General features: G+C 39.7%; 1 protein-coding gene across 8 annotated transcripts in view; it reads right to left on the bottom strand.

The window, feature by feature from the left end:
- APC (APC regulator of WNT signaling pathway) overlaps positions 1-16,405 on the bottom strand; it is a 121,879-nt gene extending 105,474 nt beyond the window's left edge. For 5 of the 8 annotated variants that reach the window (XM_019799602.2, XM_019799606.2, XM_019799608.2 and 2 more), the window contains exon 1: positions 16,036-16,405. In XM_019799602.2, the coding sequence (XP_019655161.1) occupies positions 16,036-16,200 (165 nt within the window). In that variant the 5' untranslated portion in view covers positions 16,201-16,405. The remainder of the gene's footprint in view (positions 1-16,035) is intronic. The other 3 variants (XM_011224905.3, XM_019799609.2, XM_019799604.2) reach the window with 1 other exon arrangement.
- Between the last annotated feature and the right edge of the window lie 10,395 nt (positions 16,406-26,800).

Genomic DNA, 26,800 nt, shown 5'->3' with positions numbered 1-26,800 from the left:
AAAAAAAAATCTTAAAAAAAAAAAAAAAAAAATGAAAGACCAGAAAAAGAAGAGTAGAATGTCACAGGCCTAATTAAATAGAGGTATTAAAATCCAACTCTAATGAACATAAAAGAGTACAATAGGGAAAATGTGTGTTACAGTGGTGTGGAAGCACTGCAAGATTTCGGAAACGAGTTAATAAGCATATTGACTAAATATGCTAAATGTTATTACGGTAGAATGGTATCATTCATCATTGTCTAGAGGTACTTATTCTAACATAAGAGCTGCTTTTTTTATATTATTGAAATAAAAATCTTCAGAAAACATATATGAAAATCCAATTTAGGAACAGCACATTAACCAATGCTGAGACCAATTCATATCTGAATTTAGTCATAGCCGTCAAGCTAAGGAATTAAACACTAGACTCCACAAATTAAATTAAGAAGGTATAAAATTAATTGTAATAAGCATATAGATGATCAAGACACATTAATATTTTATCAGATCTTAATAGTTGCTGATAAATCATCGTCTTAGCTGTGTCTGGTATAGCTATAGTATCATATGGCTGAAAAGAACCTCAACAAACTATAAAGAGGAAGAGATGTGGCTATTAGGTCAGTATAACTTTAGGAAAATCAAGTCACCCAGACTTCCTTGGGCCTTTGTTTTAACATGTTTAAAATGGAAGCGGGGCAGGAACAGAGGGCACATGAAAGACTCGCTGTCTAGAGTCTCTTCCAGTTCTAAAATTCTCTGTCACTTCATTCTTCAGTTCACTGAAGGAATTAAGCAAATCGAAAACAAGGAAGCTGTTTAAATCTGACATAGCTGGGAAATGAAGGGAACTCTAAGTAACAAGAAACTTGGTATTTTCTTTTGGCAGAGAGGAAAAAAGAATCAAGTAAAAAATATGAGAATTCTAGGTCTCCTTAAAAGAGAACTGCTTTTGTATTTTGTTGATGCATCAATGTAATCACAAAGTGACACACGGCATTTCATGGGAACACCTGTGATTAATATCAGGTTAAACGCCTTTAAAATCAAAATATATTGGTATGTTATACAAAATTTTCAACACAGAAACACATTCTCTAACCACAGAGTGTCAATTTATGTAGACTACTACAGTTTAGTTTGCCTAGTAAGATTTCTAACCTGTGTGTTTAATCTATTTAATTGATTCAATTTCTGAAATCAAATGCAAATTATACATACAGTACTTTAGAAAGATGTGGGTTCAAAGGTTCAAAAATCACATTTGGTCCCTGAGATATACCAAAAAATATTTAGGAAAATAAAAATAGAAATCACAACATCCAAATGGCATAAAAAAAGCTGTCACAATTACTGGAAATGAACCCCACCTCCAACAAAAATACTAAAGGACAAATGTTTGCAGTCCTTCCTCAGCTCAGTGCATTCTCCTTCCCTCTTCACACATTTCACTTCAAAAAATGTTCACATTTTATCTCTTTGCTCACAGAAAGGACATTCCTATCCCAATGAACTATCCTTGTTACACGTATTTCAGACTTCTCCAAAGAAAATATCCCTGCCTCCTTCCCTTGGGGGCTTTGCAAAGTAATGGAATAATGTGATAAACAATGCTGAAGTATTAAAAGGCAATCATACTTTAATGTTTACCTTTCCCAGATATCTCATTTGTAACATAAAGGGGGCCTGAACACAAAAAAATGACTACTATAGAAATGTCAAGTCCTCCTTGAACAAGTTAGTCAAAGAAATATTTGGACTTCTGATTGTATAAATAGCAGACTACGCAATTCAAACAGCTGTCCTTTGAAGTCAATTTAAAAAGTAGACAAAATATTAAAATATCCAACATAGTGAGGAATGAATAACCAGCTCAAATGCACAAGATGAAACCCAGAAAGGTGAGATCAGCTTTTGTCTTCCATGGGTTTGTCAACAAAGACATATTTAAGAGTCTGAACTCTGATTTGTTGCCTGACTTTCAGGACTGGGGAACAAAGGTCAGAATCTGGGACCGACCAATGGTAGAGACTGTGATAAAAACACCACTGGCTTTGGGCTTGGACTCCACAGGGATTCATCCTAAGACAAGTAAGAAGGAACCAGAAGGTGGGCCAGAAAACTTAAAAGATTTGAAATTGAATTAAGATGGTCTCACACTCCAAGGCACTTGGTAATGGCAAATGAAAATCTTCTCTAGAGAAAAATTAACTTCATCTTATACATCAAATTATTTCTGTAACAGACAACAGAATAAGACCCACAGAGAGTTGACATGTTGGATTACAAGACACAGACTGAAAAATACTACATTTAAGGGGATAAAAATCAAGCTTAACTATTTTTGCATGGAACTGAAAACTATACAAAGGGACATGGTAGATATGAAAAAGAACCAACTAAAAATTCTAGTAACTAGTAAAGGTGGGGGGGGGAGGTTGTAACTTCCACATAGCAAGAGAAAAAAAAATTCTGAAATGAAAAAATAGTCAATTTGTCTAAATGGCAAGAAAGTGGAGAAAAGGGAACTATCAAACAGGGCAAATGTAAAGTACACATTAAGATGGGAGAGTTAAATCCAACCATATCACACAAGGGACACACCAAAAACAACGCAAAAAGGTTGGAGGTAAAAGAACAGAAAAAGGTTGGGGCGCCTGGGTGGCACAGCAGTTGAGCGTCTGCCTTGGGCTCAGGGCATGATCCCGGCGTTGTGGGATCGAGCCCCACATCAGGCTCCTCTGCTAAGAGCCTGCTTCTTCCTCTCCTACTCCCCCTGCTTGTGTTCCCTCTCACTGGCTGTCTCTATCTCTGTCGAATAAATAAATAAAATCTTAAAAAAAAAAAAAAAGAACAGAAAAACGTATACCACACAAACAATAATGAAAGGTGCTGGTGTTATAGCAATCTTGGACAAACTAAACTTTAATGCAAAAAAAAAAAATGCTACCCAAAAAAAGAGGAACACTTCATAATAGTAAGTCACTAAGAAGATGTAACTACTATGCATTTCCATGCATCTACTAGCACAGCCTCAAATACATAAAACAAAAACTGAGAGAGCTACAAGAGGATATAATCAAATTCACAACCTTAATGGGATATTTTAACATATCCTTCTTTATAATTGATACAAGCAAAAAAAAAAAAAGATCACTAATGATGCTAAAGATATGAAATACAACAAACATGACCAAATGAAAACATTTGCAACACTGCACTCAACTGCAGAGGAAAAAAAGACAATATACTGGGCCACAATGCAGATCAAGTTTTAAAGGTGTGAAATCACAGACACTGAATCAGAATGTATTCTCTAATTATCTTGTACAGTTGTTAGAAATCAAAACAAATTAAAAAATAACTAGAATATCTCCATGTATTTAGAAATTAATACTTCCAACTAATCCAAAAGTCGAAGTTTTCTATCAATAAAAATTAGAAAACATTTTAAGTGAATTATAAAAATACTACATATCATAATTTGAGTAATACCGCTAGCTAAAACAGTGCTTAGAAGGAAATGCTTAGCCTTAAAAACATGTAATTAAAAGGAAGAAATGCTGAAAAGTAATGAACTACAAGAAATTAACTAAAGAACTACAAAAAATTTACCTTCAAAAAATAGAAGGAAAGAAAGCAGAAATCGGTGCACTAGAACACAAACATGTAATAAAAAGGATCAGCAAGATTTAAAACTTAGTTTTTTTGAAAGACTACTAAATCTCTGGTGAGACTGATGAAAAAGGGAAATAAGAAAAAGGGAAATATCAGACATAAGAAGGGAATTCTTTCCTAAAGCCAATAATATATAATTTTGTGAAGGTAAATTAAAAAGTGCGGATGAAAAAGACAACCTCTTAGGGGAAAAATTACCAAAATACTTAACAAACAGAAAACCTGAATAGGCTTAGAAAGGAGAAATCCGATTAACTAAAAACCTTTCCAAAAAGAAAATTCTCAGCACAGACAGCTTCTCTGACAGACTGTAGCAAAAATCTGAGGAATAAAAATTCTAATCATATACAAACTTTCCCAAAACAGAAAATAAGGGTCAGTTCACCTTATGAGGCTAGCATAACACTGATTTCAAATCTTGACAAGAACAATATATAGACCATCTCATTTATGAACACTGACGCAAAACAAACTCCCAGGCAAAATATTAATAAATTGAACCCAGGTATAATTTAAAAAGATTACAGTAAAACCAAATTAGGTGTATCCCTGGAATCAGATTAGGCTTAACAGGTAAATAAAATTCAGTATATTAACACACTAAGAGAAAATTCTTATGGCAATGAAAAGTTGAAAAGGAAGGAAGGAAGTCAGGCAGGAAGGCAGGCAGGCAGGCATTAAATTCAAACAGAACAAAACACAAAATTGTTAGTAAATGAGATACAGCAGGGAGCTTTTTTTAAGATTTTATTTTAATCACCTGGTGCTCATTATGACAAGTGCATTCCTTAATCCCCATCATTTATTTCACCTATTTCCCACCACCACCACCACCCCACTCTGGTAACCATCAGTTTGTTCTCTACAGTTAAGAGTCTGTTTCTTGGTTTGTCTCTTTTTTTTTCCCTTTGCTCATTTGTTTTGTTTCTTAAATTCCACATGAGTGAAATAATATAGTACATGTCTTTCTCAGACTTATTTTGCTTAGCATTATACTCTCTAGCTCCATCCACGCCACTGCAGATGGCAAGATTCCACTCTTTTTAATGGCTGGATAATATTTCACTGTATATATACACCACTTCTTTAGCCATTCATTCATCAATAGACGGATACTTGGGCTGCTTCCATATCTTGGCTATTATAAATAATGCTGCAATAAACACAGGCGTACACGCATCCCTTTGAATCAGTGTTTTTGTATTCTTTGGGTAAATACCCAGTAGTGTGATTGCTGGATTATAGGGTAGTTCTATTTTTAACTTTTTGAGGAAACTCCATACTGTTTTCCAGTGACTGCACGAGTCTGCATTCCCACCAACACTGCACAAGGGTTCCTTTTCCTCCACATCCTCACCAACACCTGTTGTTTCTTGTGTTCTTGAGTTTAGCCATTCTGACAGGTGTGAAGGGATACCTCACTGTGGTTTTGATTTGCATTTCCCTGACGGTAAGCGATGACGAGCATCTTTTCAAGTGTCTGTTGCTTATTTGTATGTCTTCTTTGGAGAAATGTCCATTCATGTCTTTTGCCCATTTTTTCCATGGTCTTATTTGGTTTTTGGGTGTTGAGTTGTGTAAGTTCCTTATACATTTCAGATACTAACCCTCTATCGGACATGTCATTTGCAAATATCTTCTCCCATTCAGTAGGCTGCTTTTAGTTTAGTTGACTGTTTCCTTCTCTGCACAGAAGCTTTTTATTTTGATGTAGTCCCAATAGCTTATTTTTGCTTTTGTTTCCCTTGCCTCAGGGGACCTATCTAGAAAAAAATGTTGCTGCAGCCAATGTCAGAGAAATTACTGCCTGTGCTCTCTTCTAGGATTTTTATGGTTTCAGGTCTCATACTTACATCTTTAGTCTATTTTGAATTTAGCTTTGTGTATGGTTTAAGACAGTTGTCCAGTTTCATTCTTTTACATGTTGCTGTCCAGTTTTCCCAGCACCATTTGTTGTAGAGACTGTCTTTTTCCCATTGCATAGTCTTTCCTGCTTTGTCGAAGATTAATTGACCACATAATTGTGGGTTTATTTCTGGATTTTCTACTCTGTTCCATAAATCTGTATGTCTATTTTTGTGCCAATATCATACTATTTTGATTATTATAGCTTTGTAATATAACTTGATGTCTGGAATTGTGATGCCTCCAGCATTGCTTTTATTTTTCAAGATGGCTTTGGCTATTCAAGTCTTTTTGTGGTTCCACACAAATTTTAGGATTTTTTGTTCTAGTTCTGTGAAAAATGCTGTTGGTATTTGAATAGAGATTGCATTAAATGTGTAGATTGCTTTGGGTAGTAGAGACATTTTAACAATATTTGTTCTTCCAATCCATGAGCGTGGAATGTCTTTCCATTTCTTTGTGTTGTCTTCCATTTCTTTCGTCGGTGTTTTATAGTTTTCAGAGTACAGGTCTTTCACCTCTTTAGTTAGGTTTATTCCTAGATATCTTATTTTGGTGCAATTGTAAATGGAATGGTTTTCTTAATTTCTCTTTCTGCTGCTTCATTATTGGTGTACAGAAATGCAACAGATTTCTGTAGATTGATTTTGAGCAGGGAACTTAACAAAAACGAAACAAAAAGAAAACCTTCAGCAAATGTACTTAGGAGTGAAATGTTAAAAGCTTTCTCTTTGAGATCAGGAACAAGACAGGGCGAGCAGCCCTGTGATGATGCAGTGGTCTATTTCTTGACCTGGGTAATAAATTCATGTGTGTTTACAATAACATATTAAGGTCTTCATTTAATGTTTTATGTACAATCTAGAATATGCATTACGGAAAAAAGGGAAGAAATATTTGGAGATGAACGAAAGGCTGATTAAGACTACCATCAAAGGTCAGCAACTCTGTAGGTCCTAATTTTCCCCCATTATGATTAATTTCAAACCAATTAACATTTATTGGGCCTATAAGACATTGTCCAATCTGGCAACATGAATTATTAACCTTAAAGATGTTTGCAGCCTACCATCTAGTAACTCCATTATCTATGAACCCATCTTAAGGAAAAAGGCCAAGATAAAAAGAAATCCATAATGTGCTAAGATGTTCATTGCACACATGAAAATAAAATGGAAAAACAACTAAATAACCAACTACAGGGAATAGTTAAAAATAATTCTTACAGGATTATTATACAGTCAATAAGAATAAGATTTACAAAAGAGTCTAAGAAATGTATATAACCTTATTTTTTTAAAATTGGAAATTTATACACACAAACATTATGTATACTGTGACTAAGGGGGATTATCTTAGGCACAGAAAAAAGACAAAATAAGAAGGAGGGAGAGAGGGGTTAGGGAGACAAAAGTTATATTGTTTTTCTTTATATGATGAGCTTATGGATATTATCTGTACTTTTTATTTTATTCCTGAATTTCCTGTAATGACTATATAAAGCTTTAATAATGGGTATATAAGAACTGAAGAAAATAATCACAAACCTAATGTATCTTATTTAAATTACTTCAAAATGTAACTAAAATTTCAATTTTTACCTCAGTATGATTTTATTCAGGTAAACTATTTTCTAACAGTTAAACTGTGTAAGTCTATAATTTGCCAATTATTTAAAATAATTTCGAATTATATTTAGTGTTTTAAATCATATAACCTTAAAAATAATAATAATTAGATCTCCAGAGATATATCATCTCCAGTTTCCTGGCCATAATTCTAAACCAGTTTGTTCCTAACAGCTAAAAGAGAAAATGATCTATAAACAGGCTACAAGCAGTCAATTCTGTAAAAGCAAAATGATGATTAGTCTCTGAATAAAAGATTATTCTGGCTCCTCACTTTCTTGAGCAACCATTTTCAACCTCAGCTTTGCCAATATCCTGGTATTTTCTGACCAGTTGCGAGATATGTCTCAAGTAATCTGTTATCAATCATAAAGCATAAATGTGTTTAATGCTTATCATTAGAAATAATAATAAACTGAAGCAAGCATAAGATCAGCCCTATACGACTTGACATAGTTTGCATTCCAGTATATTTTTTTTTAATTTTTTTTATTTATTTATTTGACAGAGATAGAGACAGCTAGCGAGAGAGGGAACACAAGCAGGGGGAGTGGGAGAGGAAGAAGCAGGCTCACAGCAGAGGAGCCTGATGTGGGGCTCGAACCCATAACGCCGGGATCACGCCCTGAGCCGAAGGCAGACGCTTAACCGCTGTGCCACCCAGGCGCCCCATCATTCCAGTATACTTTAATGAGAGGGAACCAACGCAGTAGAGATAAACCCTACATTTTGGGAATTCCACATTCACTTATTCAATACTTACTGAGCATCTATTAGAGGCCAGGAACTAAAGGCACCTTGCAAACAACAGAAACAGAACTGAAAACTATTAGGTCATAGGGTTAAACATAACTGTCATTTTACAATTTAAAGCTTTTAGTAGACTAACCCAATCCTACTTTTCACTACTTGCCAGCACAAACTTTTTTCCTCTATTTCTCTGATTTTCTTCTAAAACATTCTAGCCTTCCCTGCTGCCAAACCTCTGCTTGAGCTGCTCCCCAGCCTAAGTGCTTTTTGTTCATTCACAAGCACCTGTAGAATGTTCACCATATGCTAGGCACTGTGCTTGGAATGAAGAAGGAAAAAGCTTTTTCTATCTTTTCTAATCTTTGAAGCCTGGGTTGAGTCCCGCTTCTTTGTCAAAGAATTACTCATTATCCTCTCCATACTCTGAATGCTGTAACTGTTAGTATCCAACACAGTGGCTCCCAATATTTAATGGAAGAAACCATTTTTAATATCAAAATGTTTCATGAATCTTATTCTCACTCCTCAGGTGATAGCATCTGGTCCCATGGCCCTAAATACCATTCATACACTGATAACTTCCAAACATGTACATCCAGCTCCCTTTCTCCTTGAACTCCTAATAGATATGCCTATTCAACGTCTCTACTTGAATATCTGATAGGTATCTCAAACATAGCTGCATCCAAAACAAAACTCCTGATTTACCTCTCCAAACCTGTGTTCCACCTACCCTCTACCCCACAGCCCCATCTTAGTAAAAGGTGCCACCTTTCACCCAGTTGCTCATGTTGAAAAACATGGGAGTCATCCTTTACCTCTCTTTCCCTCACACTCCACGTCTAGTCCATCAGTAAATCCTAGTTATTCTACCTTTTCCTCTTTAAAGATTTTATTTATTTAAAGATTTATTTTTTATTATTAATCCACCAATAAATCCTAGTTATTCTACCTCTTCTTCTTTAAAGATTTTGTTTGTTTGTTTATTCTCTCCTTATTTAAGGAGAGAGTGCAAGTGAGGGAGGGGCAGAGGGAGAGAATCTCAAGCAGACTCCAGGTTGAGTGTGGAGCCTGGCATGAACTTGAGATCATGACCTGAGCCAAAGTCCAGAATTGGACACTTAACCAACTGAGCCACGCTGGTGCCTCTCTACTTTCTAAGTATATCACAAATTTGACCACTTCTTTGCTCCTCTATCACTACCACCTTCTCTAAGCAGCACATTTCCAACCTAGATTACTCTAAGATTTTCCTAACTGGTTTTCCTGCTTCATTCTTGCCTTCAATTTTCAACATACAGTTGGAGTAATCCTCCCCAAAAAAACCCCAAAAACATGTCAAATCTGGATATTCCCATGCTTAAAAACACTTTAATGATTTCCATTTCACTCAGAGTAAAATCGAGTCTTTAAATGACCTTCAATGCCCTACTTGATCTAGCCTCTGCTGGTCCTACCAACTGTCCTACCACTCTCCCCTCCACTCACTCTATTTCAGCCACACTGGCCTCCCTGCTGTTCTTCCCACACGTCAAACACACTTCCATCTCAGAAGGTGCTGCTCCCTCGACCTGAACATTTTCCCTCAGATAGCTCCAGGGCTTACTCCCAGCACTTTCTTCAGGTCTCTCAGCTCAAACGGGTTCTCAAAAAGTCCTTCCCTCACCAACCTATCTAAAGTAGCATCCTGTTACTCTTTTATACACTGAAACTTTTATCTATATCAAAGCCTATTAACTACCGTGTGCGTGTGTGTGTTCACATGGATAATGTTTATTGACGGCATCCCTAACCAACATTTACACTCAGAGAGAGCAGAGCCTTGGTTTTGTTCACGACTCTTCCCACATTATGTGCACACAGCAGACCCTCAAGAATATTTATTGGATGAATGATGGTTATTGCTTTTAGTTTTGTTGAGAAAATAATGAAAAATACACTACTAGAATATTCAATAAGGCTTTCAAATGAATTTATACTCTATTAATAATCATAAAAGCATTATATACATGCTTTGGTGGTAGGCGTACAATGTACATAATTCAGGGTTCAATAACAACTAAGGAATAGGGCTTTCTTATAATTCTCTATCCCTTCCCACATCCTTCCTATGTCATTCATTAATTCTTTTTTTAAAGATTTTTATTTATTTACTTGGCAGAGACACAGAGAGAGAGAGCACAAGTAGGCAGAGCAGCAGGCAGAGGGAGAGGGAGAAGCACACTCCCCACTGAACAGGGAGCCCGATGTGGGGCTCAATCCCAGGATCTTGAGATCATGACCCGAGCAGAAGGCAGACGCTCAACCAACTGAGCCACCCAGGCACCCCATCATTAATTTTTTCCATAAATGGTTACCATGTACCTCTAAGCCACAGTATTCTAGACATTAATACAAAAATAATTAAGGTAATGCATTGAGACATATAAAAATAATACTTATAGAATATGACATACACTAGGGATACAAATATAGATCATAAAACTGTGGCACAACAGGGGAAGTAATCGACATTTTAGGGGTAGGTGTTTAGGGAAAGTTTTAGTAGTGATGATACTCAACAAACACTCATAAAATCAAACAACAGAAGGTATTCTTCAGTTTACTTTACATGTGAAATGAGGGTTTTAAGTCTTAAAGTGCTACTGTAATTTGCTACTATGAGATAAGCTAGCCTTAGAATGAAACCAGAACAAGGGGAGTGACAGAGCTGAACAGATCACAGAGAAACTGAGCCAAGTCCTTGATGATTTCAGGCTGGATGAAGCCTTAGATAAAGTTTAGCTACAAGATCTAATCATTCCCTTTATGGTTTAAGCAGTGTGAATTTGGTTTTCTGTCACTTGCAATATAAGAATACAAATGAACGTCTAGGAATTCTTTCAAAAAGCAAAGCATTTGCTTATTTCAGGGTGTAGGGCCACTATTGGCATTTTTGAAGGAATGAATCTTTGTTTTGTGGGAGACATCACAGGACTTTCAGTATATGTGACTTCTACCCACTAATTGTCAGTAGGTCCTCACAACCACTGTGACAACCGAAAATGTCCCCTATATATTTTCCAAATGCCTCCTACCCCCAAGGGAAAAACAAATCTATTTTCTAATAGTTTTATATGTACCCAATTCTCTCAGTGGTTCCACCAGGTACACATAAATGTACTTAACATCAACCTTAGGGGTAACTGGGTGATGGACATTAAGGAGGGCACGTGATGTAATGAGCGCTGGGTGTTATATAAGACCGATGAATCACTGAACTCTACCTCTGAAACCAGTAATACACTGTATGTTAATTAATTAAATTTAAAATAAGAAAAGAAAAATATCAACCTAAGAAGAACAGTTATACATCACTCAAATGTCTTAATTTTACAAAATCCAATTTTAATCAGTCACTTACGACTATCTCAATGTTTAGCCAAAATCCCATGTATAGCTTACATCAACTCTTGGGGTAAGCAGTGCTGTAAGTCTGCTCCTACTATTGAAAAATTTTTATTTATTTAAACTTACTTCTCTATAAAATACTATAGAGACATGTCACTGATATTGTTGGTCACCTTCCCCTCAGCCATTCACCTAACTTCCTCCTAGAATGAAATGTCAGATAATGGTTTTTCCAGCCCCCTCGCAAGTAGGACATGAACATGCCAGGATGACATCTGACATATGGCTTCTGTGAAAGGTTTACTTGCCTAATCAAGAGACTGGAGGGCAAACTTCCTCCTATCTTTGGTGGCCGTGTGAGAAGGTGATTTCCGGAGCAGAAAGAGTAATGTGCAACAGTAAGAGGATGAGCCTGAGCAAAAAGATCAGCACACTAAGGATAAAGAAGAAAAGCACCTAGATCCTTGATATAGCGTCACTGTACAGCTACATTGACTGACCAGCAATCCTCCAACTCTGGACTTCTTTTTATGTGAAATACAGTTTACTGCTGGTCGGTATTATGTAACCCAAGGCCAAACTAATAGAAGATATACTCAAGATCTGAAAGCTGCTGAAAGTGGGAGAACCAAGATGACTGCAGGGTTAGAGTGGGTGGCTGGGAGAAAGTTGTGTACAAAAGACAAATTAGAAGGAAGAGAAACATATACACACAGGCACATGTAAACACACTAGGTGAGGGTAGGTGGATTAAAATCAAATTCCATTTGATTCTGTTTGGCACGAGGTAAGCTTATGATAGTACATCTAAGATATACAGCAAGCGATGTAGGTGGGAAGTCAAGTTACAGAATGGAGAAACATCCACACAAAAATGATGATTTATACCATTAAAAATAGGATACAACCGCTAAGAAAACACAGTGAAAAGTGCAGAGATCCTTGAGGACACTGGTTACCACTTGTCATTTTAGATGAGGTTCATCCACCCGTTAGGCCAATTAGAATTCCACCCCTCTTGACAAAGATATTGTGACAGACTTGGCAGCATGACCGTCTCCATTTGTTCTATCAGAATGGAGGTTAGGACTTCTGGGAAAAGCCTAGAAGAGAATTCTCTCTCCCTTTGGAAATAAAGGAGGCTATCACATGAACATTGCTGATAGTTGTTGTTGTTGTTTTTTTTACTAGGAGGGAAGCCAGTCAAAGCATAAAGCCCAAACAGGAGGACAAAGTTGAGATAATAGCAGAAAATGGAGCTTCAGCCCTGATGACATAAGCCTGTTTTTGAAGCCAATTCTATCTATGCACTTGCCAATTATATAAGCCAATACATTCTTTTTGCTTTTAAAACAAGTTTGCATCCTAACTAATGTGGGAAGCACTATGTTTTGGGGGAAGAAGTGCAGGAAATGTGAAAAAACTTTCAGAGACATAAGAGAATCAGGACATATAATGCAGAGGAACCAAGAAATCAGATAATCTTATTCCCACAGAGTATATTTCACCAATGATCCTAGGAAACCAAAGATAACCGAGGAAAGACCCTTAGATTTGGTGATTAGGAGATCAGAGGTGACTTTTAAAGTAGCAATTTCAGTGCTGAAATGGTAAAGTAAGTCAGAGTGCAAAGGAAACAATCATTTATATTTATTAAGAACTCCATAATGTACCAAACACTTGCCTGAACATTTAACATGTGTTAAACTCCTTCAATTATGACTCTGTAAGCAAGTTTAACATTCTATTTTATAGATAAAGAATACAGTGAGTAGTAACTTGCCAACAGCCACACAGCCACTAAGTGGTTTTAAAAGACTTCAAACCCAGATTTATCTGGCTCAAAAGTCCATGTTCTTCCTACTACACCAGGCTCCTGGAATCAAAGAATAAAAATACAAATGGCACAGCAGGCTCAAAATTCAGACTGGCCTACCTGAGTTGCACAGCACACAGCACTGTATTTGGTAGCCTTGACATAGAAGCATATACATAGGCTAAGGAGGGAGAGACTGAAGAAGGAATGATAAAGGACAGTTCCACAGAAAGACAGACAGGCAGGAATGATTGTGGGCACATCTGGAAGGGACTACTCTTGAAAAAGGGGAAGGACATTCTTCCCCTGAGATAGGAGTAGATAAGGAAATGATACTGAGGATAAAAAGAATATACCTCAGACAGTTGAGATTTTTCTCAGGAAAGGAAGAGATTATTATTTGCTATAAAAACCTTCAGGAAATGAGACAGAAAGGAACACAGTCAGCATTAAAGACCCAGCAGACAGCAGAGCACCAACTGGTATGAAAACTAACCAATACCTGCACTAACTGTCTCTTGTATCCTTCAGGAGCTCAGGGGTCAAACTGAAAGAGCTAGTGATAAGGCTTATTCTGGACTGGGGACTACAAAGGTAAATCTACAGAAAATACAGCATTCTAGGGCATTAATGAGAGCTTAGTAAAAACTGATGACAGTGGGATCCTGGTTTAGAGGCAAATGAAATCAGCAGCAGGCTAATGGGTTGGATAAACAGAGAGACAAAGAGGGGTTCATAAAGACCGTGTGTGTGTGTGTGTGTGTGTGTGTGTGTGTGTGTGTGTGTGAAAACAGGTTCCCTAAAAGCGGAAGAGTAAGGGATTTTAGTAAGTTTGTAATCAGAGATGTGTTTTTTTTTTTTTAAAGATTTTATTTATTTGACAGAGATAGAGACAGCCAGTGAGAGAGGGAACACAAGCAGGGGGAGTGGGAGAGGAAGAAGCAGGCTCATAGCGGAGGAGCCTGATGTGGGGCTCGATCCCATAACGCCAGGATCACGCCCTGAGCCGAAGGCAGATGCTTAACCGCTGTGCCACCCAGGCGCCCCAGAGATGTGTTTTGACACAATCCTTCAAATTATTTTGCCAGAGGTAGAGAGCCATTGACTGGAGCTCAGCAGTCCTACTATCCCTTCAGCCAAAAGCACAGAATTGAGAGATAACCCCCTCTAAAAATGTACAGCCTTTGACTGTAGAAAAATGAAGGCTAAAAACAAACAAATGGACAAACTAGCCCATACAGGAATCAAACATAAAAATATCTCCCCTTTTTTTGAACTAAACAATTCTATCTCTAAATTTAAGAAATTAAAAAAAAATCTTTAAAAAAGGAAATTAAGAGATCAAAATCTACAACAAAGGGAAAGACAGATTATGTGTCACGAGGCGGACTGAAAAGTAAACAAATCTGTCAGGCCAATTATACAACCCACATACTAAAGAATGTTAGTACAGAATTCCAAAAGGGCAAGGATAGTTTGTCCTTTAATAACTTGGGACAGCACCTAGCATAGCTTCAACAAAATGATATTACTCAATTTAATATTAATAAAATAGACCACCCATTTGCAATCTCAAAGGAGAAGCTATCATTTATATCTATAATCTCAGTTTTACAGTTTTGGGGCTCTTGAGAAATTATCCAACTACTTCTCGCTCCCTTTGGAAGTAAATGACAAAGACTATCACATGAACGTTGCTGATAGCCATCTTTTTACTAGGAGGGAAGCCAGTCTGAGCACGAAGCCCAAACAGGAGGACAGAGTTGAGATAACTGCAGAAAAACAGAAAATATGGGAGAAACAGACATGGCAACTTCCTCCACTACCACTGCAATCCTGCAGTTTGCACTTATAAACTCTGGGAGACACCAGGTTATTCAGGACAGTTTCTTACACCATTAGTTCTGAGTACCCTTGCCCTAGTAATGAAAGAAGGAGAACTGAGACTGGCACAGCCTAAATTTTGCAGAAAATATCAAGTCCTACAGCGACTGTTAAGTAGCAGCAGCAACCATCGAGAATCCAAGAAATTTGAGGAGTTTTGAGTTTAAAAAGCTTTTCTCCATTTTAGTCCTTTCTAAATAAAACAAAGAGCTTGTACAATACGGGATTCTAAAGCTTCCCGGGGCAATTTAAGCTAAATAAAATAAATATCTAAATAAAAGATATTTTGCCACACTAAATAAAAGATATTTTGCCACACTAAATAAAAGAATATATCACTTAACCTTCCTTGTGCTATTACGTATCTTACATTCACAAAGCCTTCTTTTTTAAAAACGAACACTTCCCAATTCTTTCACTAGACCTAGAAAACGTAAGCCTACGCCTTAAAAGTTCGGAGACCAAAGGTTTACTATAGTCACAGATTAATTTCCATGAACGATCAACTGCATCACAGGCACCATTCTCTACTTTGCAGGAGTTCAATGAGCCAAGTCCAACTCTTCAAACGACCCGTCTCCTGAGGACTTGATTCCCTCATCACGGTGAAGCGTTTTCTTTGTAACTCTGTATACGAGGCTACCGGGTATTCTTCCCACAACTTTTAAAGGAAGCAAGAGGGTCGAAACCAGGAAGATGGGGAGGCGACTAAAATAGGAGGGGCAACGACGCACCCACCTAACGCAAAGGAGAGACCGCTTGGACGTATGAAGCTCCACCCGGAGCCCGGAAAGGTGCGGAAGGCAGCCGGCGTCGCGACCCCCACCCACCGTGTGAGAATGGAGGGCTCGCAACGCCAGGGTCCAACTGGAGGCCTGAAAGGGGGCGCAGGGCGGGGAGGGAGTGGGACGTGGAGACGAGAGAGCGGCAGAGTCCGGCCGAGCACCATTAGGGTCTAGAGCAGCGGGACAAACACGCCAGCGCTTGCGCCTCACTCACCTGCCGGACGCTCGCCCCGCGGCCAGAAGTACGGACGCCGCCTGGGCGCTTCGTCTCCTTCGGGACACAGCCGCTGCCGCCGCCGGAGCTCCAGGACCCGACAGTAGAGGGGGGTGCAGAAGCAGGCAAAGCGGCGACCGGACCCGAGCCCAGAGAGCCGTACATAGGGGGCACCGGGGGTCGGGGAAGGCAACTCTGTGGGTCACCTCCCTCAGCAGTAACTAACAACGCTTCCCGGGAACAGCATCGTGCCAGCCTCCTCCCGCTGCTCCCGGGCCTTCGCCCGCGGCTCCCCCCAGCAGCGGCCGGGTTTCCGGCGGCCACACTCCGCCCCCTTGCTACTTGGCCTCCGCCATCTTGTTGGAGGCGGGAAGAGTGCAGCGCGCATGCGTGCGCTGGAATCGCCGGCGTCCTCCAGCCTCGCCGGGAGGGGCTGGAATGCGCAGTCGCTTTGCCGCAGCGGGCGGACCGTGGGTTCTTCGCGGTCCGGTACCTTGCGCGCTTGCTCCTTGGGAAGCCGAGTTTCGGTCGCCAGATCTACTCTCTTTTCTTTGGGTAGCGGCCGAATTAATAAAACCCTTCTGCATACCCACAGTCATTCAGCAAACACCTGTCCAGCGCCTACAATATGAAGCGTCCCCGGCTGGGTGCTGATGATAGATTGATAAAACCTGGCTCCAACCCTTAAGGAGCTCAAAACCCAGTGAAAAAGACGCAAACGAGGAATTCCCCAAATTCTTGTTTTGTAGCTGCGCACCACCTACTCTCCCTCGAACTCCCCCCCACCCCTATTTTAATTCAAAGCATACCTATTCTGGAAAGTCCTCGTTTGTCTCAGTTTTACCTGTTCTTTACCTTTAATTACCTCTCTAGCTTAATTAAACATTAAATCAACAAATAATACTTGAGTTTCTATTATATACTTGATATTGCCCTAGGCTCCAGCAGTAGAAATATATACTCATGGAACTTACATTCTAGGAGGAAAGAATGGACAATAAAAGACAAATCACAGAATTAATGTTTCATAGTGACAAGGGATGGGAAGAGAGCGAACCACCAAAAGATGAAGGAGACTGAAGGGCGCAATTAGCAGTCTCTCTCCGGAGATGACATCTGATCTGAGGTCTGGTTGACCATAGGGGCCAGGAGCCATGAGAAGAACTGGGTCAGAGCCTTCCAGGCAGAGAGAACAGCAAAAGCAAGGGCCTGAGGTGGGAATGAGACCAGCAGGTAAGAGGGACAAGGAGAATAGGTGGCATGGACAGTGGGAGGAGATGAGGTCAGGGGGAGGCAGGGGTCAAGTTATAATTTGGTAGGGAACTGAGGCCATGATAAGAGTTGGATTTCACTACAAGGGTCAAGTCTACCTTGTTGACACTGTCCCAACTGCTTTTCAAATACTAACACTTCCTGACCGCCTGTGCTTTGCGCCTGCTGATCCACAGTCTTGAAGACCCTTACTATGGTCCTTCACATGCCTAGCTTGTCATCTTTCAGGTTTCAGTGTTAATTGTCACCTCAGAAAGGCCGTCCTTCCTAAGCTACGTCTCCCTCCTGCTCTCCAGTTCGTTTCCAATATAGTGCCTGATCATTTCTTCCATGGCATTCAACATTTTTTCTTTTCTTTTCTTTTCTTTTTTTTAAGATTTTATTTATTTATTGGACAGAGAGAGACACAGCAAGAGAGGGAACACCAGCAGGGGGAGTCGGAGAGGGAGAAGCAGACTTCCCCTGGAGCGGGGAACCCGATGCCAGGCATGCCAGGCTCGATCCCAGGACCCTGGGATCATGACCTAAGCGGAAGGCAGATGCTTAACGACTGAGCCACCCAGGCGCCCCAACATGTTTGTTTTTCTATTTCACCCATCCCCCCACCCACCTCTCTGGCAACCTAGTTTGTTCTCTGTTTTTTTGGAGGCGCCTGGGTGGCTCCATCGGTTGATCATCTAACTCTTGATTTTGGCTCAGGTCATGATCTCAGGGTGGTGGGATCAAGCCCCAAGTGAGCCCCACAACATACTCTGTACTCAGCGTGGAGGCTGCTCGCTTCCTCTCCCTCTCTACTCATGCGCATGCTCTCTCTCTCTAAAAGAAAAAAAATCTGTTTGTCCCTTTTCTTTGTTAAATTGTTTTGTTTCTTAAATTCTACATAAGTGAAATCATGCGGTATTTGTCTCTGACTTCCTCACTTAGTATTATATCCTCTGCGCCCATCCATGTTGTTGCAAATGGCAAGATCTCATTCTTTTTTTATAGCTGAGTAATATTCCATTTTATATATATCTGACATCTTTATCCATTCATCTATGGATGAACATTTGGGTTGCTTCCGTATCTTGGCTATTGTAAATAATGCTGCAATGAACATAGGGGTGCATATATTTTTTCAAAATAGTGTTTTTGCTTTCTTGAGGTAAATACCCAGTAGTGGAATTACTGAGTCACATGGTGGTAATTCTATTTTTAATTTTTTGAGGAGCCTCCATACTGTTTTCACAGTGGCTGCCCGTTGACATTCCTACCAACTGTGCAGGAGGGTTCTTAAATCTCCACATCCTCACCAAAACTTGTTATCTCTTGTCCTTTTGATTTTAGCCATTCTGACAGGTGTGAAGTGCTTTATCATTGTGGTTTTGATTGGCATTTCCTCGTTGATGAGTGATGTTGAGCATCTTTTCATGTGTCTGTTGGGCATCTGTGTTTACTTTGGAAAAAATGTCTATTCAGGTCCTCTGCCCATTTTTAAATTGGATTGATTATTTGTGGCTTTTTGCTTTTGAAGTGTGTAAGTTCTTTATATATTTTGGATATTAGCCCCTTATTGGATATATCATCTGCAAATATCTTCTATCATTCAGTAGGTTGCGTTCTCATTTTGTTGATGGTTTCCTTCACTGTAAAAAGCCTTTTATTTTGGTGTAGTCCCAATAGTTTAACTTTGTTTTTGCTTCCCTTGCCTGAGGAGACATATCTAAAAAAATGTTTTTATAGCTGATGTTAAAAAAATCACTGCCTTTTTTTTCCTTCTAGGATTTTTATGGTTTTAGGTCTCACATTTAAGTCTTCAATCCATTTTGAGTTTATTTTTGTGTATGGTTTTATTCTTTTGCTTGTAGCTGTCCAGTTTTCCCAGCACCATTTGTTGAAGAGATTGCCTTTTTTCCCCATTGTTTATTCTTGCCTCCTTTGTTGTAGATTAATTGACCATATATGGGTTTATTTCGGAGCTCTCTCTTCTGTACCATTGATTTATGTGTCTGTTTTTGTGCCAGTGCCGTACTGTTTTGATTACTACAGCTTTGTAGTATAACTTGAAATCTGGAATTGTGATACCTCCAGTTTGATGTTCGTTCTCAAAAATTGCTTTGGGTATACAGGGTCTTTTGTGGTTCCATACATATTTCAGTATTATATGCTCTAGTTCTGTGAAAAATGTTGTTGGTATTTTGATAAAGATTGCATTAAATCTGTAGATTGCTCTGGGTAGTATGGACATTTTAACAGTATTGGTTCTTCCCGTTAATGAGCATGGAATGTATTTCCATATGTTTTCGTCACCTTCAATTTCTTTCATCAGTGTTTTATTGTTTTTGGAGTACAGGTCTTTCACCTCTTTGATAAGTTTATTCCCAGGTATTTTATTATTTTTGGTACAATTGTAAAGTGTTTTTTTAATTTCTCTACCTGCTACTTCATTATTAGTGTATAGAAATGCAGCAGATTTCTGTGTATTAATGTTGTATCCTGTGACTTTACTGAATTCATTTATCAATTCTAGTAGTTTTTTTGGTGGAGTCTTCAGGGTTTTCTGTATGTAGTATTATGTCATCTGCACAAAGTGAAAGTTTTACTTCTTCCCTACCAGTGTGGATGTCTTTTATTTTTGTTGTTGTTGTTGTTGCCTGATTGCTGTTGCTAGGACTTCCAGTACTATGTTGAATAAAAGTGGTGAGAGTTCACTCCTTGAAACATACAACCTTCCAAAACTGAATCAGAAAGAAATAGAAAACTTGAACAGGGGCGCCTGGGTGGCACAGTGGTTGAGCGTCTGCCTTCGGCTCAGGGCGTGATCCCGGCATTATGGGATCGAGTCCCACATCAGGCTCCTCCGCTGGGAGCCTGCTTCTTCCTCTCCCACTCCCCCTGCTTGTGTTCCCTCTCTCACTGGCTGTCTCTATCTCTGTCAAATAAATAAAATCTTTAAAAAAAAAAAAAAAACTCGAACAGATCCATTGCCAGCACTGAAATTGAATCAATAATAAAAAATCTCCCAGCAAACAAAAGTCCAGGACCAAATGGTTTCACACGTGAATTCTATAAAACATTTAAAGAAGAATTAATAACTATTCTTCTCAAACTATTCCAGAAAATAGAAGAGGAAGGACAACTTCCTTATTCATTCTACAAGGCTAGCATTACCCTGATACCAAAATCAGATAAAGACGCTACAAAAAGCCCACAAAACTACAGGCCAGTATCTCTTGATGAACGTAGATGCAAAAATCCTCAACAAAATATTAGCAAACCGAATCCAACAATACACTCAAAAAAATCATTCATCATGATCAAGTGGGATTTATTCCAGGATGTAAGGATGGTTCAATATTCACAAATCAATCAGCGTGATACAAGAGAAAGGATAAAAGCCATGTGATCATCTCAGTAGATGCAGACAAAGCATTTGACAAAGTACAGTATTCATTCATGATAAAAATGCTCATCAAAGTAGGTCTAGAGGGTTAATGAAAGTTTGTCAGCATCTCGGTCGTCAATGGCATTCAACATTGTTTTTCACTTGTTAGTTTTTAAAATTAAATGCCAGTTGGGGCACCTGGGTGGCTCAGTCGTTAAGCATCTGCCTTCGGCTCAGGGCCTGATCCCAGAGTCCTGGGATCGAGCCCCACATCAGGCTCCTCTGCTGGGAGCCTGCTTCTTCCTCTCCCACTCCCCCTGCTTGTGTTCCCTCTCTTGCTGGCTGTCTCTCTCTCTGTCAAATAAATAAAATCTTTAAAAAATTTTTTAAAAATTAAATTAAATGCAAGTCATTTCTTATTTATATGTCTCCTCAACTAGATTACAAATAGGAACTTTAGAAGGGAGGGGTGGAGAAAGAATAAAAAGAATAAAATGGAGAAGAGTAGGTGATGATGGGGCAGTGGGCAGATTGTATTACATATGTTTGTAGGGCTGAGAAAAGGAAGACTTCAATTTTTTGTAATTTTTTTTGTTTTTTAGATTTTATTTTTATTTATTTGACAGAGAGAGAGAGAGCACAAGCGGGGCAGGGGAGTGGCAGGCAGAGGAAGAGGGAGAAGCAGGCTCACCAAGCAGGGAGCCTGATGTGGGGCTCGATCCCAGGACCCTGGGATCATGACCTGAGCCGAAGGCAGACGCTTAACAACTGAGCCACCCAGGCGCCCCGGAAGACTTCAATTTAATGGAGTGCCTATTTCATGTGCTGTGCACTATGCTAGGTACTTAATCCTCACCATAGCCCTGCTAGGTAGTTATCCTTATTTTGATGCATAGAAAAAGTCAGATTAAGTCACTTGCCCAAAGTCACATATGAAGAGATGGTACTGACCCTAAACCCCATGCTCTGTCCATCTAGAGAAACTGGATTTGGAGACGGGCCTATTTGGTGATTTGACTCTGTGTCATTAGCACGCTTTCATTAGAGACTTCAGCTGCTGCCCTTTATGAATCCTGGTTATATTGCTATTCTCATAGGCTCTCAACAAAGGGCCTGATTGGAAATTGCTGTCATTCTTTTCTTTTGAACTGGAGCAGAGCTCATTTTACCATTTCCTTTTCATGTTCTTTTTTAGAAATTTGTATTTCTTTTTATTAATAAGTTCTATATGTTTCATCAAAGGAAAAAGAGAGAGAGATACCAGAAAAATGGGTGCATATCCTAACTGCTAGCTGCATCCCCTTGGTTAGGCCTCTTCCTGTACGGCTAGCTCTCTCATCTAGGTCCCAAGTAATACTTTATACATCAAAGACAGTTCTCTGGCAAAGAATGACAGGCTCACCACAACAATCACTTATCCCATTTACTCATCAGAATTATATACCATCATTTCCCTCTAAACAGGATAGCTGCCTCAGGATAGCTGGGGAGAACTACAGGGAAGGATGGGGCTGCTATCTTATATCTGGGGCCATTCAGTCCTTGTGTAAGGGAAGTAATAAACTATAACTCATGATAATATACGCTTGTCAACTGAACCCAGTCAGTCCATACGCAAGCGCAGTAGTAGGTGGGAATACGTACCTGAAAAGACTCTCACCTTCTGCCTCACTGAGTGTAATTCGTCCGTGGAATAAGTCCCAGACACAAGACAATGTCTTCAGATTCTGTGGCATTCTCTCCTCTTATGGTGACCATCTGCTATGGGTTGCCCTCCCCCCACCCCACAAAAAAAGGCTATGTTGAAGTCCTAACCTCCAGTACTAAAGAATATGAACTTATTTGGGAATAGGGTCATTGCATATATAATTAAGTTAAAATGAGGTCATACTGGAGTAGGATGGACCCCTAATCCCATAGCTAGTATCCTCATAAGAAGACCGCCACATGAAGGAAGAGACACGCAGGGAGAGAGCAGTGTGGTGACAAAGGTGGAACTACAGGCCAGGAAACACCAAAGATTGCTGGCAAACCACCAGAATTCAGGAAAGGCAAGCAAGAATTTCCCCACAGGATGGGGCACCTGGGTGGCTCAGTTGGTGAACCATCTGCTTCAGCTCAGGTCATGATCCTGGGGTCCTGGGATGGAGCCCCATGTCGGGCTCCCTGCTCAGCGAGGAGCCTGTTTCGCCCTCTCCTGCTGCTCCCCCTGTTTGTGCTCTCTCAAATAGATAAATAAAATCTTAAAAACAAAAAACAAACAAAAAAAAAGAATTTCCATACAGGTTTCAGAGGGAGGATGGCGCTGCCACCTTGATTTCAGACTAATGGCCTCCAAACCTGTGACAATAAACTTCCATTCTTCTAAGCCACCCAGTTTGTAGCCCTTTGTTGCAGCAGCCCTAGAAATGAATACATCACCTTATATATATTGCAGGGCTAAAATCCAAGGATGGGCAGTGAGGAGGTCTGGGCTACTGTCCCAATTTGGCAGCAAACCAGCAGTGAGACCTTAGGCTAGTTGCTCCACCCCACTGAGCAAGCTTCCTCATCTGTGTGAACAGGGATAATGACAGCTGCTGTGCCTACCTCAGAGATCTGCAGTGATAACTAACAAGTCTTCCTCCAGAGATGTGCTGACCAAGATGGCCTGACAGCTACTGAGAAACAATTATGTAAAAGACAGTGCTCCTGACATGGGGAATTTCACACTCTGGCTGAAAGGCCTTCTCCTATGTAAGATAACTAGCACAGGCCAAGTGCCAAGTGTGTGTCTTGGACCTGATTCCCTACTGATATCAAAAGGAGGAGGGATCTGTGGCCTGGGGTGGAGAAGAGAGCCTTCCTAAAGGACCTGGGCTGAAAAAGGATTGATTAGAAGAATACTGGATATCTGCAGGATGTTCAGGAACCATACTCGACATTATGCCCAGAAGTAGTCCCAAGAAACCACCCCTGCAGCCACTGTAGGGGTGCAGATACCAAAACTAGGACCACCAATACCACTCGCCCTAGACACTGGCTGGTGCCACTCCCACCTGGAAACTAGATACAGTATTGCTGCCACTACTCTCAATAGAACAGAGGGTCACTGTGACTTAACCACACGTGCTGTCAGTCCAAGCCTGGGGACAAATGATTGACACAGCCCAGTCATATGTTAATAGTCTAGCTCAATGCTGTCCAATAGAAATACCGTGCAAGTCACATACATAATCCTAAATTTCCTAGTAGCCACATCAAGAAAATCATAGAAAAAAAGTTAAATTAATTTTAATAATATGTTTTATTTAACCCAACGTATCCAAAATAGTACCATTTCAACATATGATGCTAGCTGCATTTCAAGGGTTCAATAGCTATGTGGCCAGGGGCTATCATATTTGATGGTATAGCTTTAATAGGGAGCCCAGCAAAATAAGTGTGTGCACTTGTGATTTCCATAGTGAGAGGTGGGCTCTGCTTCGTAAGGAAGGCCGTTTCCCTAACACAGGAAGGAGGCTCAGGTGCAATCTTGTGGATGAAAGATACACTTGAACGAAAACCAAAACCGGATTATAGAAAAAAATGAAGGACTTTTATTATTAATTTTAATGCATAGTGACTGGGAGCCACTGATGTTTTCTGAACTGGGGAAGTACTTTGAAAAGTTTAAGAAAGTTACCATACAGATGTAGATATCACTTTAAGAACAGTAGACTTGGATTTAGGAGTCCTGGATTTTAGTTATACTTCCTACCTGTGAAGCCTTAGGCAAGCTGCCTCTATGAGTCTTCTCCTGTTCAGAAATGGGGATGATGATATCTATCTCTCAGGCTTGTGAGGATTCAATGAGATAATGAATGTGAAAATGCACAACAGCTAGCAAGCACTCAATAAACGTCACTTGAATCTGAATGAATCTGAATATCTAGTTGGAGATTTAGATAAATAGTAGGGAGGTTGAGCTATTTCCGCAAAGCCAAGAAGAATACTCTAGAATAAAAGCAAGAAATACATATTTCAGATACTTCAATTCTGCCTCAGTTTGGACCAGTTAAAATATGTACTTGTTTCAATGAACAAAGGAAAAAAAAGAGAGAGTGAGAAACCAAGAAACAGATTCTTAACTCTAGAGAGCAAACTGATGGTTATCAGAGGGGAGGAGGGTGGGGGGATGGGTGATATAGGTGAAGGGGATTAAGAGTACACTTACCATAATGAGCACTGAGTAATGTATAGAATTGTTGAATCACTATATAGGATACCTGAAAGTAATTTCACAGTATATGTTAACTATGGTGGAATAAAAATTAAGAACTTAAATAAAAATATGTACTTGTTTCCTCAGTAGCCCATTTCTTCCTTACAGCCTTTACTGGTCATTCCTGGCTAGAGGTGGTCTCTCCTTCTACGGTCCAGAGTTCTCCTTTGGGTAATATGATGTAGTTTGTTGGACTCATGTCTCATTCTCTTCACAGGGTACATACATGAGGGCAGAGACCACATCTCATTCATCTTCGTGTGTTTTTTTAAAGATGTATTTGCTTATTTGAGAGAGAGATTGGGGGGGAGGGGCCGAGGGAGAGGGAGAGAGAGAATCTCAAGCAGACTCCCCACTGAGCATGGAGCCTGATGCAGGGTTCAATCCTATGTCCCTGAGATCTTGACCTGAACTGAAATCAAGAACCTGTCACTTAACTGACTGAGCCACCCAGGTGGCCCTCGTTCACCTTCATATCTATCCCCCCATATTGTCTTGAACTGAAAGTCCAAACGGACAAGATCAGCAAAATTTGGCAATTTTTTTTAAGATTTTAATCTTAAATAATCTCTACACCCAATGTAGGACTTTAACCCACAGCCTTGAGATTAAGAGTTGCACATTTCACCAACTGAGCCAGCCAGGTGCCCCGAAATGTGGTAATTTTAGAAATTGGATGATGAGTACTATGAATACCCATTATTACTATTCTCCTTTCTTTTAGGTTTGCTTGGAAATTCTCGTAATAAAAAGTTTTTTAAAAACCAAGAAATTTCTGCTTCAAGATGGTGGAACAAGTTTATTTCTCTCTGTATCCCATTAAAATGCCAGCAGTAGGGCTTAATTTTCCATGGAACTAATGGAGGTTAAGCTTCAGGGGCCCTTGCCTGCAGAGGTCCTTACCAAGGTCCCAAAATCTGCCTTAGCAAAATGTTCACATATTTGTAAGTTTTTCTAAAATCTGCAAAAGTAATATATTTCAATTGTATTGGTTAAGGACACTGTCTCTTCTGATTTCCCCTCTGGCACAGTTTTCCTTGTGTCAGGTAGCATTAGAGTGGCTGTAGTCATTTTTGGGGTCCAGCTAAGGGGAAGTTGTGTTTCAGATACAATTTGTTTGAATTACAAGCTGTTACTAATAACAAGTTGCCAAGCTGAAGAAAAAAAAAACTATCAGTAATAACAATTCTTTTTGATCAACCATGCTTGAAGAAAGACCAAATTATCTTTCTGTTCAATCTATAAAAATTTGATAGAATAAAGTCACTATCATATGAAAATCCATACCAAAAAAACACCCAAAACCAAAACCAACAAAAAAACCCCCACATCCAGACCCTCCTCCAAATGCAGAGGAAAAGTATGTCAGTATAGTATAGCGTACACAGTGCGTGTGCATGCGTGCGTGCGTGTGAGTGTGTGAGGGGGTGTGTGTGTGCGTGCGTGTGTGAGTGTGTGTGCGTGCGTGTGAGTGTGTGTGCGTGAGTGCATGCGAGTGTGTGAGTGTGAGTGTGCGTGCGTGTGTGTGCGTGTGAGTGTGTGTGTGCATGCGTGTGTGTGTGAGTGTGTGGTATAGTCACTGGTACTGTCATAGCGTTATATGGTGACAGATGGTAGCTACACTTTCAGGGAGCGTAGCCCAGTGTAGAGAGTTGTTGAATCACTATGCTGTACACCTGAAACTAATATAACATTGTGTATCAACTATACTTCAACAAAAAAATTATGTCAGGTGGGGGAAGGGGTGCCTGGGTGACTCACTCTGTTGAGCATCTGACTCTTGATCATAGTTCAAGTCTTGATCTCAGCGTGGTGAGTTCAAGCCCCGTGTTGGGCTCCATGCCCAACTTAAAATATGTTGGGCAATAAAATAATAAATACATTAT

The sequence above is a fragment of the Ailuropoda melanoleuca genome, chromosome 3 (genome assembly GCF_002007445.2).
Source record: "Ailuropoda melanoleuca isolate Jingjing chromosome 3, ASM200744v2, whole genome shotgun sequence".
In the NCBI taxonomy this organism is placed as follows: domain Eukaryota; kingdom Metazoa; phylum Chordata; class Mammalia; order Carnivora; family Ursidae; genus Ailuropoda; species Ailuropoda melanoleuca.
The sequence above is the reverse complement of the archived record's forward strand: the minus strand, read 5'-3'. Positions and strand labels throughout refer to the sequence as shown.